The 15,672-nt window shown below is 44.5% G+C and overlaps 1 protein-coding gene across 1 annotated transcript in view; it reads right to left on the reverse strand.

Annotated features, from left to right (window-relative positions):
* Positions 1-6,640: 6,640 nt before the first annotated feature.
* RALGAPB (Ral GTPase activating protein non-catalytic beta subunit) overlaps positions 6,641-15,672 on the reverse strand; it is a 133,411-nt gene continuing 124,379 nt past the window's right edge. The window contains 1 exon segment of the mRNA XM_030532769.1: positions 6,641-11,580. Coding sequence (XP_030388629.1) covers positions 11,387-11,580 — 194 coding nt within the window. The 3' untranslated portion in view covers positions 6,641-11,386.

The following is a 15,672-nucleotide window of genomic DNA, read 5'->3' on the forward strand; positions in this document are numbered from 1 at the left end:
AAATAGATCACTTGTGCTGGGAGAAGCATGGATTTCTCCTCTTTGACACAGATACCTAGTGAGGCAAGGAACGAGTAGAGGGTGGTGACAGCCGCCATTATCTCAGCAAGGCATGATGCCACCAGCAGCCAGTCATCCAGGTACAAGAACACAAAGTGCCTTAGGCAGTGACGGTGGGCTGTAATGACCACAGAGACCTTGGTGAAGACCCAGGGCTGTGGTGATGCTGACGGGGAACACCCTGAATTGATAATGGATGTTGCCCATGCACAAAGAGTGGAATTTGTGGTGGGCTGGGCTGACATCAGTATGGAACTTCATGTCTTTCACGTTGAGGGCTGCAAACCGCACCTCCTGGAGGAGGGAGGGAATGATGGAGGTGAGCCTCAGCATTTGGAACTTAGTTTTTCTGATGAAAGTGTTGAGTAAGTAGAGCCTGAAGATAGATAGGGTGAAGGCCCTCGCCTTTCTTTGGGATGAGAAAGTACAGGGAGTAGAAGCCCTTGCTGGCAAAGTGGGAGGGCACAGGTTCTATTGCACCCTTCATGAGAAGGGCATCCACCTCATTTTGAAGGAAGGCATAATGAGTGAGGCTCCCAGGAGGGGCTCCAGGGGGAAGGGAAGATGAGGAACTCTCTCTAGTAACTGCATTGTATGATCTCCAGCGATCTGGCCCCATTGGTGGGCAAACCAGGAAAGACGGCCCCCAAAGATGGTGGTGGAGGCTGTAGAGAGTGACCCGGGGGAGTTCATCTGCCATTTTGTTGCCCACACCAGTTTTGTGAGATCATCCTATAAGTCTTTACGGTCAGCTTTGAACTTAACTCTCTTGAATAATTGTGTATCATCTGTAAACTTTTAACACTTCACTGTTCACCTCTTTTTCCAGATCAGTAATGCCCATGTTGAACAGCACTAGTCCTGGTACAGATCCTTGGGGGAACCCCACAGTTAGTTACCTCTTGCCATTTTGAAAACAGACCATTTTTACCCCTTCTTTCCTATCTAAGTCTTGGAGCACTGGGGAAGTTCTGGAAGACTGGCAGAAAGTTAATATTGGGCCAGTTTTTAAAAAGGTAAACAGGATGACCCAGGTAATATAGCCCTGTCAGCCTGCCATAGATCCTGGACAAGCTAATCGAGCGATTGATATGGGACTCAATTAATAAATAATTAAAGGAGGGTCATATAATTATGCAAATCAAAATGGATTTATGGAAAATAGATCCTATTAAATTAACTTGATTTGAGTGAGGGATTAGAAGTTTGGTTGAGAAGTTAACAGTATTGGTGTAATATACTTCGACTTCTGTAAGGGTTTTGACTTGGTACCACAAGATTTTTGGCTTGGTCTACGCTACAGAATTGAGTCGAAATAAGGCATTATGGTGACCTAATTATGTCAGTGTACACACTACAGCCGAGGTGGGCAAACTATAGCCTGCAGGCCGCTCCTGCCCAGCCCCTGAGCCCCTGGCCCCTCTCCTGCTTTTTCCCCTCCCCCACAGCCTCAGCTCACTGCGCCACCAGCACAATGCTCTGGGCAGCGGCGCAGCTAAAGAGCCAGCCTGACCCGGTCCTCTGTGCTGCGCGGTGGCATGGCTGGCTCCAGCCAGGTGGTGTGGCTGCCTGTCCTGGTGCTCTGGGCGGTGCAGCTCTAGCTCTGCCAGCCACCAGCGCTCCAGGCAGCACAGTAAGGGGGCAGGGAGCAGTGGAGAGGGTGGTTTGGCTAGAGAGCAGGGGAGGTCGGGGTGGGGGTGTGGATAGGGGTTGGGGCAGTCAGAGGGTGGAGAACGGGGGGTCCTGGGGGGGCAGTCACGAAGGAGTGGGGGTTGGATGGGATGGTGGGGGACAGTCAGGGGCAGGAGGTTCTGGGGGTGGTCAGGGGACAGGGAGTGGAGGGGAAAGGATGGGGCAGGAGTCCGGGGGCTGTCAGGGGGCAAGAAGGGGGAGGTGGGGGGGACATGGCCCCCCCCCACCAGCCCTCCATACAATTTCAGAAACCCGATGTGGCCCACCCCTGCACTGCAGCCTTCCTCCCACCCTAGTACACCAGCAAAACTCCACTTCCACAAGAGCCGAAGGGCTTATGTTGGTGCAGTTACGGCAATGCAGTGTCCATGTACACACTGCCTCACTAATACTGGCTATTGGTGGTCATTCTTATCATGGAGCTGTGAAATTGACAAGAAAGCTGAGCTGTGACCCCTGCATGGCTGGGATCCAGCCAAAGCCCAGCTGCCAGTTGGACTAGTCCCACCCCACTTGGAGCCAGTCTGCCTCCTGGGTCCCGACTCCCCTGCCCCACTGCTTCCCAGGCTCCCTGCTGGACTATACCAGCTTGGCTCCCTGCTCCCAGTGAGCCGCATCCTGGGCTCCCTGCTCCTGTGGGGCATCCAGATGCTGCCTTGATGCTCCCTGTGGGGAGCCCATTGGCTACTCAGAGGCTCCCAGCTGCCTGAAGGGAGTCCAGGAGCCACTCAGGCTCTGGGCATGGAGGTCCTCGCTGGGAGCTCACCCAGGCTCCTGGCAGTGGGGAGCAGAGAGCCTGTGTGTGTGGAGGGGTGACGGACAGCCAGGTTGCTGGTGGGGAGCTATAGGTGAAGCTCAGAGCCTAATAAGGACATTTACCACCAAGAGGAGGAGGGTAGTGTGGACATGAACCAATTACTGCAGTGGTTGTAAGTTGACTTGTTTCTAGTGTAGACATACCCTTTGATTAAAACTTAGAATGATAAAAAATTAATATGGTACACATTAAAACAGATTAAAAATAGGCCTCAAAATGTAATTATAAATGGGAAATCGTCCTCAAGCAGACGTGTTTGCAGTGGGGTCCCATAGTGAATCAGTTCTTGGCCCCAAGGTATTTAACATTTTTATTAGTGACCTGAAAGAAAACATAAAATGATCACTGAAAAAATTTACAGATGAACCAAAAAATTGGAGAGGAGCAAATAACCCTTAATTATTTACCTTTCTGCAAATGTTTGGATACAAAATTCACTAATTCAGCATTATCTGGATTGCTTGGTAAACTGGGTGCAAACAACCAATGTGTGTTACTAATATAGCTAAATGTAAATGTGTACATCTGGAACAAAGAACGTCAGCCATGTTCACAGGATGGGGGACTCCATTGTGGGAAGCAATGCAGAAAAAGATTTGGGGGTCATGGTGGATAATCAGCTGAATGCATGCTCCCACTATTACACTGTGGCCAAGAGAGCTAATGCGATCCTGGGACATATAATCAGGGGAATCTTAAGTAAGAGTAAAGCGGTTATTTTACCTCTGTATTTGGCACTGGTGCAAACTGCTGCTGCAATCCTGTGTCCAGTTCTGGTGTCCACAATTCAAGAAGGATGTTGATAAATTGGAAAGAATTCAAAGAGCCACAAAAATGATTAAAGGATTAGAAAATATGCCTTACAGTGATCGACTCCAGGAGCTCAGTTTTTAACTTAAAGAGAAGGCTAAGGGGTGACTTGGTTACAGGCTAAATATCTACAATGGGAACAAATATTTGATAATGGGCTCTTCAGTCTCACAAAGAAAGGAGTAACATGATCCAGTGGCTGGAAGCTGAAGTTAGACAAATTCAGACTGGAAATAAGGTGTAATTTTTTTTAATAGTGGAGAGTAATTAACCACTGGAACAATTTGCCAAGGGGTGTGGAGGATTTTCCCTCAGTGACCATTTTTAAATTGAAGATTGGATGTTTCTCTTAAAGATCTGCTCTGGTAATTATTTTGAAGTTCTCTGTCTTGAGTTCTCCAGGTCAGACAAAATGATCACAACGGTTCCTTCTGGCCTTGGAATCTATGAATCAAAACAAGAATCCACAAGAGAAATTTGAGGCACAGAGGATTCGAACTGAATACCCATCTGCTGTCCAGTGTCTAAGGCAGAACACCAAATGAACTGCCACTTCTCTCTAATAGTGTCATGATGACCAGGCAACATTTCAGCAGGAATGCAGTACCTGGCAGTATTTCCCTTGGACTGACTTGAACTGGTTCTAGGGACAAGGCTTTTTAGGTTGTGGCTTCATGACACACAGAGATAAGAAGACTCTCTTTAAAGAGTAGAAGTCAAATCCTAGTGAGGCAAACAGAAAGGAGCATAAACACTGCCAAATTAAGTGCAAGAGTATAAGAAAAGCCAAAGAGGAGTTTGAAGACTGGCTAGCCAAAAACTCTAAAGGTAATAACAAAATGTTTAAGTACATCAGAAGCAGGAAGCCTGCTAAACAACCAGTGGGGCCCCTTGATGATCAAGATACAAAAGGAGCGCTTAAAGACGATAAAGTCATTGTGGAGAAACTAAATGGATTCTTTGCTTCAGTCTTCACAGCTGAGGATGTTAGGGAGATTCCCAAACCTGAGCTGGCTTTTGTAGGTGACAAATCTGAGGAACTGTCACAGATTGAAGTGTCACTAGAGGAGGTTTTGGAATTAATTGATAAACTCAACATTAACAAGTCACTGGGACCAGATGGCATTCACCCAAGAGTTCTGAAAGAACTCAAATGTGAAGTTGCAGAACTATTAACTAAGATTTGTAACCTGTCCTTTAAATTGGCTTCAGTACCCAATGACTGGAAGTTAGCTAATGTACCGCCACTATTTAAAAAGGGCTCTAGAGGTGATCCCGGCAATTACAGACTGGTAAGTCTAACGTCGGTACCGGGCAAATTAGTCAAAACAATAGTTAAGAATAAAATTGTCAGACACATAGAAAAACAAACTGTTGAGCAATAGTCAACATGGTTTCTGTAAAGGGAAATCATGTCTTACTAATCTATTAGAGTTCTTTGAAGGGGTCAAACAAACATGTGGCCAAGGAGGATCTAGTGGACGTGGTATACTTAGATTTCCAGAAAGCCTTTGACAAGGTCCCTCACCAAAGGGAGGGTCTGGGGGAAGTCAGGGGACAGAGAGTGGAGGGGGAGGGATGGGGCAGGAGTCCGGGGGCTGTCAGGGGGCAAGAAGCGGGGGATGTGATGGTCAGATAGGGGTTAGAGGCCGGGCCACACCTGGCTGTTGGGGAGGCACATTAAATTAAGCTGTCATGGGATGAGAGGGAAGGTCCTTTCATGGATTGAGAACTGGTTAAAAGATAGGGAACAAATTAATTAATTGAATTAATGGTAAATTCTCAGAATGGAGAGGGGTAACTAGTGGTGTTCCCCAAGGGTCAGTCCTAGGACCAATCCTATTCAATTTATTCGTAAATGATCTGGAGAAAGGGGTAAACAGTGAGGTGGCAAAGTTTGCAGATGATACTAAACTGCTCAAGATAGCTAAGCAGATTGTGAAGAACTTAAAAGATCTCACAAAACTAAGTGATTGGGCAACAAAATGGCAAATGAAACTTAATGTGGATAAATGTAAAGTAATGCACATTGGAAAAAATAACCTCAACTATACATACAATATGATGGGGGCTAATTTAGCTACAAGAAGTCAGGAAAAAGATCTTGGTGTCAGCGTGGATAGTTCTCTGAAGATGTCCACACAGTGTGCAAAGGCAGTCAAAAAAGCAAACAGGATGTTAGGAATCATTAAAAAGGGGATAGAGAATAAGACTGAGAATATATTATTGCCCTTATATAAATCGATGGTACTCCCACATCTCGAATACTGTGTACAGATGTGGTCTCCTCACCTCAGAAAAGATATACTGGCAATAGAAAAGGTTCAGAAAAGGGCAACTAAAATGATTAGGGGTTTGGAGAGGTCTCATATGAGGAAAGACTAAAGAGGCTAGGACTCTTCAGCTTGGAAAAGAGGAGACTAAGGGGGGATACGATAGAGGTATATAAAATCATGAGTGATGTGGAGAAAGTGGATAAGGAAAAGTTATTTACTTATTCCCATAATACAAGAACTAGGGGTCACCAAGTGAAATTAATGGGCAGCAGGTTTAAAACAAATAAAAGGAAGTTCTTCACGCAGCGCACAGTCAACTTGTGGGACTCCTCGCCTGAGGAGGTTGTGTAGGCTAGGACTATAACAGCATTTAAAAGAGAACTGGATAAATTCATGGTGGTTAAGTCCATAAAGGGCTATTAGCCAGGATGGATAAGGAATGGTGTCCCTAGCCTCTGTCTGTCAGAGGATAGAGATGGATGGCAGGAGAGTGATCACTTGATCATTGCCTGTTAGGTTAACTCCCTCTGGGGCACCAGGCATTGGCCACTGTCGGTAGACAGATACTGGGCTAGATGGACCTTTGGTCTGACCCGGTACGGCCGTTCTTATGTTTTGTTCTTATGTTAGAGCAAGGCTGGTCCTGTGGTTAAGTCAATGCATCTGGAGTTAATTGCAGGCTCTGCCAAAGACACCATGTGACACTTTGCCTTTCTGAACTGCAGTTCCCCATGAGTAACAGGGGTGTAGTGAAGATAAATTACTGTGTGATTGTAAGGCACTACCTTCCTAGATTGTGACTTGAGGGATCTTGGTTTGCTTAAAGCCAGGCCTGTGCACTGTAACCAGAGGTAAGCTACAGAGCAGCTATTTCAGTACCTCCATGCTGACTGTGGACATCCCTACGGAAAGCCATTAGAATATGTTGGGTGAATGTGTTGGCTTGGACAAAAACGTGCTCACAAATTGACCACCACACAGGTACTAGATAAGAATTTCTTTAAAATTTATTGGACTAATTGTGTTACATTCAATATCTGATGTGTTTCTTCTGGACAAAGAATTGGCCTAAATACATACAAGCCTTTGTGCCTTCCCTAAACAAATAAGAGATAAGTACTAGAGACAAGGGAACATAGTTCACATCTTCATATTTACAGTTTGCCTTTACTTTACAACTTAGCGCCAAGAATATTTACAGAAAAATACAATAGGAACAAAAAGATCATATCTTGGCAACATACAGAAGTTCACACAAAGTGTACATGATTTTAAGCACATGATACCTGGCAATCGCAATTCAAACCACTCCTGCTAAAACCCAATGTGGAAACAGTATACGTTTGGTTTCTTCAAAGACATCAGCCCTTAAACTGTGTGATCATTGAATCATATCTAACTTTTTTTCACCATTAAAAGTCACATTTAGTTTTGCTATCCTTCTGGGCTAAACACTCAGAACACTGCATGAGAAAAATGCACAGCTACCTGTTGTGAAGCCAGCAATTTGATGTTAGGCTACAAATGACTGGCTTTGCTTCCTATAATTTCTCTGAAGATGCTGTCCACAAAGGTATCTAATCTTTCACAGACATGGGTTTTCCCATTCATTTGCTGTAAGTTTGTAACACCCTTTTAAGTACTTAAAAAAAAAAGATACTTCGTAACTCTTTAAATGAGACGTAAGGTCCTAAAATTATTGCAACTCTAATGCAGAAATACTAACAAGATGACAGTATGTTACCTTTTCTCAAATTCTACGGAAATAATTTATTAAACAGGGTACTGTCAGTTAAAAATGTTTTTTACAGACCCCAACAGAATGTTTTCAGGATCTAAAAAGGGAAAAAAGGAATATTTAAATAGAGACCTGTGTAATGTTTGTAACCCAAATATTGTAGTGCCATGCTGGTGCCTGTTACTCGACAGAAAATAAACTATATGCAAGTGAAACAGTCAACATGTTTTCTACCAAGAATGAAATGCAAGTAGTAACTAGGCCATTTAAGGGTTAAGAAAATTGTGGGGGGCTTTAATATTCAGTTGTACTAATCTATGGTGTTAGAAACGTGAGGAAATCTGGATTTTTAATCTGTCAGTGTTCCTTTAAGCATGACCAAGTCAAATCTCTCTTATGTGGTCTAATGATTTGGGGTAAATACTCAGGGTGATATGCTGGCTCTACTGAGTCGTCGTCGTGTATTTGTGTAATCACTATAGTTTTATATTGGACAGTCTCTCTCCAGAAGTTCCACCCTTTTCACTATTTCAGGCAAGTGAAAAACCATTAATGGCCAAGCAGTAACAGTCATGTGGTAACATGTTAAACAGCCAATTGTAAAACCAAATTAAGGTTGTGTCAGCAAGGTATAAAGCCCCATTCCCCAGGCTCTGGATAAATACAGCAGCAATATGGGTTCACTCATGGTGGGTGCCTTCCTGTACAGTAAAAACTTACAACTCATGTCTCAGTTGAGCTCAGAGACTCAGAAATAAACCAAGAAATAGTCTTCACCCAAGAGCAGATTTTTAATCTTTCTGAAAATAAAATGTGAGGACTATTTGGCTATCTTGGACTTATCAAAAAAAAATACTCATGCCCCTCTCAATACACGTCTTGATGTTTTGGACACTTTTCTTCAGGCCTGAATAACAGACAGCTGTCTTTTGCAGCCCATTGCAGTCCATATGTGAACTATTGGCTTTATCTATAATATTCATACATTGGTCAAACAAATATGGTCGTTTGTTTTTTAAAAAGTTATTGATAATGTGCAGACATTTGATTGCTCAACACGTTCATTACACCACTTCAGTATACATGCACTGGTCATGCCATTTATTCAGTGGACTAAATGTGTTCGGTCATAATAGATCAAATAGGTACATAAAGATTGTGGTTAAATTTGGTGCTCATGAACTGAACTAACACTGGCAAGATGCTCCACAAGCTTCCCTCTACAACTCGGCCACTGGACTTCACGTCCACCCTGCTGCAATCCCTTGCTATTTGACCCCTGGGCATGGCATGAGCAAGGGCCAGCAATCATGCAAATATTCGCAGTGTTTCTTTGTGGTCTCATTTTTCACTTGTGATCCACCTGAATTTGAACCCAGATTCCCAGAGCTGAGTAACTAGTGCTCTAGGCCCCTGTAAGGAGCACACTCCATCACCCAACCCCCACCTCCCCTTTGTCACATCCTCAAAAGTCCTTTCAGGGGGATTTTTAGGGCACTTTTTCCAATTTATTCTTTGCAGAAGACCACTTCTTTTACATTAGTCTTGTGTGATGAAATACTTTCCTTACTAAGCCTGTTTGGAAGTCAGAACTGTTGCAAAAAGTAACTTTCAAAAATATAAAATTTAAATAAATATCAAAACTTATTGCAATTTGCATTAAAAGTCCCTGAATGTCTTTTCATAATAAACTATAATAAACCTGCCAAACTCCTCCTCCTCACACCAATCCTTTCTGCTGATCAGAAGAGACCACACATCACCCCCGTGCTCTGACAAACTTCAGCTATTCATCATGTGATAATTCATCATTGCAAATGCAAATTGAATTTTTTGGGGGTGGTGGTGAAGAGGAATTCTGAACGTTGTATTACACTTTTCAGCATCATATTACAGTGGATTTTGGAATTTCCAATACTGTATGTGTCAATCTGACTTTTGCCTCCCAACATGTCCCTCGGTGTGAGTTTGTGCACTGCATAAAACAAATTTTGGTATCCTAATGTAAAGGCAGATGCCTGGAAAGGGGGCTGGGCACTATGAGCCCAGCAGGGGGGAAAAGTTCTACCTAAAGAGCAAGAGAGCTCAAATAGAAACCCAGCAGCTTTGCAGAGGACAGAACAGGCATCAATAGTCACAGAATGCAAAATCCACATTTCATGCTACAGGCCTGTTTTATTTGGGACTAAAATATTTATATTTAATTGTTAATTTATGACACAAAGGGGGGGCACTCTGGAGAAAACTTTTGACCTGTGCTCACTAAAATGAGGGAACAGAGGAGTTTAGAGCTTATGAACAGCTCTCCCTGCTGTAAAGGGTAACTGGCCACTTCCATCAGTCCTTAGGAAAGGAAGCCACTTTCAGAAACAGTAGCCATTACTTGAGATGAACAAACTAAACTCACAGTATCTTTATAGTATTTTATGTTGAATTATGAGCCAGTTGCACAATAGTCACTACAAACAGGCTGTGGTAGCTTGGATCATCCCAGAGTGGAGAAGAAAGCGAATTTGACGGGTATTGTTCTTTAGGGGATAGTTTAACAGTTTGAGGAACAGCCTGACACCTGCACAAATATCAAAAAGAGTTAAACATTCTCTAATGGGCCAGCCCCCAAATCATTTCAGCGAAAGTAAAGCAAATGTTCTGGACCACACTCAGTAACATGGCTCCTGTAACAGTCCTCGTGCATACAGCTCTCTAAACAGTCTTTCTGGAGACACTCATTTTTGATCTGGTGGTAAGCAAGCAGGCAATTTAACCATTATAATGTGCTATTTAGATAGTGGCATAAAACCAAATAGTATTAAAACCAAGTGACATCTTGCAACAGACCTTAATGCCTTAGCTTTGTTTATACACAACTGCAAGACAACTCTTATCTAGTAGAAAAAAATTCTTGAAAGTAAGGTAATCAGGTTTTCTGTGTATACCTGGTATAAGTGTAAATATGCATAAAACTCAGTCATGCGAACACCAGCAGTAATTCTGGGATTTATTGAGAGGTAACTATGGAATCACAGCACTTCAGCTATGGATTTCATGACCTAACTTTTTTCTCCTCCAGTTTGTTATAGGAGTGGAACGGCCTTGGTCGGAGAAGTCTCTTCTATTGAGTTTGGAGGTATTTTTAAGAACTTCTATTTAACTCCTTACAGTGGATGGTTAATGCTCCGAGATGGAGTCTCTCTTTCCCAGCAGGTGTGAAGGGAAGATGACTCTGTTCCTTTCTTCTTTTGTGCATGTGTGCACTTAGACACCTTTCATTCAGATGTGGGAGCCAGGTTAATCTGTATTTCATTTTCCATCCCCCTATGCAGAAATGGAGGTCTCTATTCAGTGCATCCTTCTCGCTGAATGAGATATTTGTTCCTTCCTGTAATTAGGTGAGAATGAAGGTTGTGCTAACAGATGATGTTTTGAGTAGCCAGGAGGACTGGTGTGGAATGCAGTGGTTGGTTGTCAGTGGGTGAGTGGGCAAGGTAAGTTAATATTCCAGCTACCATGTTCTTGATTTCATGTCTTGTAAGGAACTGGTCTCAGGATTAGTTCTTGAACCAAATCTCCTGGACCAGTGAGGAAGGAAGCCCTAGCTGTTATTTCCTGAACCTACGCCCGGCACCTGCAATTTTCTTTGAACTCAGGAAGCTGTCAGAGCCGCATTCAAGCCTCTCTCAGACATACTTGCTATATATATTTTTTAACAGAATGGGAAAATGTTTAAATGGTGAAATTAGGATAGTTTTGGCCTCCTCTTGTGCAGGGGACATGGAGTTGTGTTTAAAGATGTGGTCTTACTAGGATATTGAAGGCTGAGAACCTATTCATTCCTGACTCCTCCTGCATGGTATCCACCGAGTCATTTCTCTCTACTCTGGAGGACTAAGAGGGAGATTTTTTGCAGGGTGGTTTGGGTTTTTTTGGTTGTCTAACTGTTTCGATTACTGTAGCCACCAAGCTCTGATCTAATTGTCCTGGAAGGATATTGGTCTAGGGATTGCAGTTCTTGAGCCCAACCTCCTGGAAAAGTGAGGTATAAAACTCTGGCTCCAGCTGCTTGTTTCTGTATTTATTGACAATGTCGGCTATCTTCTGTTTTCGGCGGACATGTGGAGGGTTGTATGAATCACTTTCCAACCTCTTTCTCCGACAAATATTTATTATTGTTTGCCTCACTAAGAAACCTGAAAGAGAAAAAAGTGGTGCTAAGTTTAAATAAAATCAATCCCACTTCTCCTCCGCTGCTTTTCCAGCTAGAGGACGGACATTTCAATCTGGGCTCTGTCCCAGCTAAAGCCCAATGGCAGCTGTTGTCACTGCTCTGGGTAAGTGACCCTTGTTCAAGGGTAGCTAGTGAGGAATCACAACTTTCCACCACCGAGAGGTCTCTTTGTTATTAAGCGTTACTTTAAAAGCAAAATTTTCAATGTAATGCTTTAGAGATTGCCTGTTGGGCTCCTTGTTTGGCCGAAGCAGGGCCTGGATGAAGGATCACATCTGCTATTCCTTGATTGGCCAGCAAAAGAGTAGTTTGTAAGCTGAGTCTCAGCCACCCCTAGTGAGGGAACATGCTGCCTGCCCCGCTATCCCAGTCCCAAGGGGCTGAATGCACCACCTCTATAGCCTGTTGGCCCACTTGGGAGTCAAGGGGAGCTGCAATCCTGCCCACCTCTCTTGCATGGCATTGCAGAGAATGAAAGTACTAGAGTGCATAAAACTTAATTCTGTTCAGGCCAAGTTCTCTGGGCCACCCTACCCCAGAGGCACCAAGAGAGGGAGGGACTGACTGGATTATTCTACTTGAGTATTCCCCTGACATGGGGAAGTCCTAGTGGGAGGAGAAGTGGCTAACCAACTCTCACACCACCCTCCCTCCAGCCCCCAACACAGGGAGGAGCATGCTGGGTGTGCTTTCCTACCCCAGCTATCCTTAGCTGGCCAGGTGTCCTTATGGATTGCTGCCATCTGGCACACATTAGAGCACCCTAGTGTGCTCTCAGCTAAGCTTGGGCCTGGCAGAGAATCCAAGAGCCATAGCTGGTTCCCTAAAGGACCCTTCACATTTCAGTCTGAGTGGAGACTTAGCAAAGCACAATCAGATCCTTAACATCTAGTGTGTTCCAACTCTAAGGACTGGGGGTACACACAAACGTGCACCTATTCAGCTATGTCCATTTCCTGAAACTAATTTAATTCCAGGATAAATCTGTGTGTGGGCTCCCGTTGAGTTAACTCAAGTTGATAAGACTTTAGCCACTTTTACACTGAAATAGAGCCCACACACCAGTTTGTACTGAACAACTGTGTGTGTTTTAATGAACACTTTTGTTACTCCAGTGCAAGTTCATGTGTGGGTTCAGCCATAAGAAGTCACTGCAAACACAGTTTCTTCTTGCTGTTCTGCTCCCTGGCTGTGTACAGAACTAGATCTGCTAACTTTAGTGACAAAGTATGGTTTACTCTGCCATACTTCTGTTACAACGGCAAAGCCAGCATAGCTCTCTCTGGGAGAGTGATCTTGATTCTAACCTGTTTTAGGCATCATCAACAGACTTGTCTAGTAAATTACAATCAGTTACATCTGTGCAGACTCACTGAAAGACAATAGGATCGCACAGGTATCACCAATGGCCTAATTTAGCCTACAGAACCTGTGTTACCAGTGAACTGAACACATCAGACCTGAAGTAACTGAAAAACAACAAAAACTAGAGTCCCAAATTATTTTCAGAGCAGAACTGTGCTTTAATGTGTTCTTTTGAAAACACAGTCAGTGGCATGGAACTCCCTGCCTCCTTTTCACAGAAGTTCCAGTAGGGCAGATATCTACGAAGACATGGCCATGTATCCATCCATGAGGACAGGAAAGAAAAGTATTAGATGTTTCTGGAAATACAAGGCAATATTTACTGGGATGTGAGGGAAAGAGGATTTTTTTTTTTAGTATCTGAAGCTCAATAACTTTCCCCTGTATCTTGGAGCTGGACTACAAGGGATGAACACACCGCGACAAAATACTCAACAAGGGAGTATTTAACATGTATCCTTTGGTAGCTGACTACATTTTTGTCTCAGGGGATGTCTACAAAGCCCACAGCAACAAGCCTCCCAGCCCAGAGTCAAGAGACTCGGGCTAGCGGGGCTCATGTTAGCACTCTAAAAATACCTGTGTAGGCAACACTTTGAAGTTGTGGCTTGGGCTGGATCTTGGGCTCTGGGGCCCAGAGAGGGATTTGGTTTCACAGTGTGAGCCGCAACTTCAATGCACTGTCTACACAACTATTTTTAGAGTGCAAACGCAAGCCTTGTTACCCACATCTCTTGACCTGGACTAAGCGGCTCACTGCTTCAGGCTGTGTAGACATTCTTAGATCTCAGGGTATGTCTACACTACAGGATTATTCCGATTTTACAGAAACCGTTTTTTTAAAACAGATTGTATAAAGTCAAGTGCACGTGGCCACACTAAGCACATTAATTCGGCAGTGTGTGTCCATGTACCGAGGCTAGCGTCGATTTGCGGAGCGTTGCACTGTGGGTAGCTATCCCATAGCTATCCCATAGTTCCCGCAGTCTCCCCCACCCATTGGAATTCTGGGTTGAGATCCCAATGCATGATGTGGCAAAAACATTTCGCGGGTGATTCTGGGTAAATGTCGTCACTCAATCCTTCCTCCATGAAAGCAACGGCAGACAATCATTTCACGTCTTTTTTCTCCGGATTGCCCTGGCAGACACCATAGCATGGCAACCATGGAGCCTGTTTTGCCTTTTGTCACTGTCACCATATGTGTACAGGATGCTGCTGACAGACGCGGTACTGCAGTGTTACACAGCAGCATTCATTTGCTTTTGCAAGGTAGCAGAGATGTTTACCATCCTTATTGCACTGTATGCCATTGTAAATTGGCAATGAGATGATGGTTATCAGTCATTTTGCACCGTTTGCATTTGAAAATTGGCGATGACAGTTATCAATCCTTTTGTACTGTCTGCTGCTGTCATGGGTGCTCCTGGCTGGCCTCGCTGAGGTCGGCTGGGGGCGCATGGACAAAAATGGGAATGACTCCCCGGGTTGTTCCCTTCTTTATGTTTTCTCTAAAAATAGAGTCAGTCCTGCCTAGAATATGGGGCAAGTTACTAGAGAACCAGAGAGCACAGCTGCTCCGGGTCAGGCCCCAGAGATCCTGCAGAAATGATGAGCTGCATGCCATTCTAGGGGATGTCCCTGCAACAATCCCCACCTCTTGCTTCCCTCCTCCCCCAACCCTCCTGGGCTACGGTGGCAGTGTCCCCCCATTTGTGTGATGAAGTAATAAAGAATGCAGGAATAAGAAACACTGAGTTTTTAGTGAGATAAAATGAGGGAGAGGCAGCCTCCAGCTGGTATGATAGTCCAGGGAGGACATTAAAGGGTTTGGGGGAGAGGAGCTCAGCCTCCAGTTGCTATGATGAGGACAGTTACCAAGTCTTCTGTACCGTCTGCCCGGAATGACCGGGAGTCATTCCCATTTTTACCCAGGCACCCCGCCCGACCTTACCGAGGCCAGCCAGGAGCACTCATGGGCTGATGATGACGATGGATACCAGTCATTTTGCACCATCTGCCACCAGAAAGGGGATGTTGGTGTTCAGCGCTGCAGCACCCCGTCTACCGGCAGCATGCAGCAGATAGACTGACATTGAAAAAAGGCGAGACACGATTTTTTCCCCTTTTCTTTTTGAGGGGGGGAGGTAGGGTGTAAATTGATGACATACACCCTGAAACACCCAGGAAAATGTTTTTGACCCTTCAGGCATTGGGAGCTCAGCCAAGAATGCAAATGCTTTTCGGAGACTGCAGTAACTGTGGGATAGCTGGAGTCCTCAGTACCCCCTCCCTCCCGCCATGAGCGTCCATTTGATTTTTCGGCTTTCCATTACGCTTGTCACGCAGCACTGTGCTGAGTCCCTGCTGTGGCCTCTGTCTATCATAGCCTGGAGATATTTTCAAATGCTTTATCATTTTGTCTTCTGTAACGGAGCTCAGATAGAACAGATTTGTCTCCCCATACAGCGATCAGATCCAGTATCTCCTGTACGGTCCATGCTGGAGCTCTTTTTGGATTCGGGACTGCATGGCCACCCGTGCTGATCAGAGCTCCACGCTGGGCCAACAGGAAATGAAATTCAGAAGTTCATGGGGCTTTTCCTGTCTACCTGGCCAGTGCATCCGAGTTCAGATTGCTTTCCAGAGTGGTCACAATGGTGCACTGTGGGATACCGCCCGGAGGCCA

Source organism: Gopherus evgoodei, chromosome 14 (assembly GCF_007399415.2).
Source record: "Gopherus evgoodei ecotype Sinaloan lineage chromosome 14, rGopEvg1_v1.p, whole genome shotgun sequence".
In the NCBI taxonomy this organism is placed as follows: domain Eukaryota; kingdom Metazoa; phylum Chordata; order Testudines; family Testudinidae; genus Gopherus; species Gopherus evgoodei.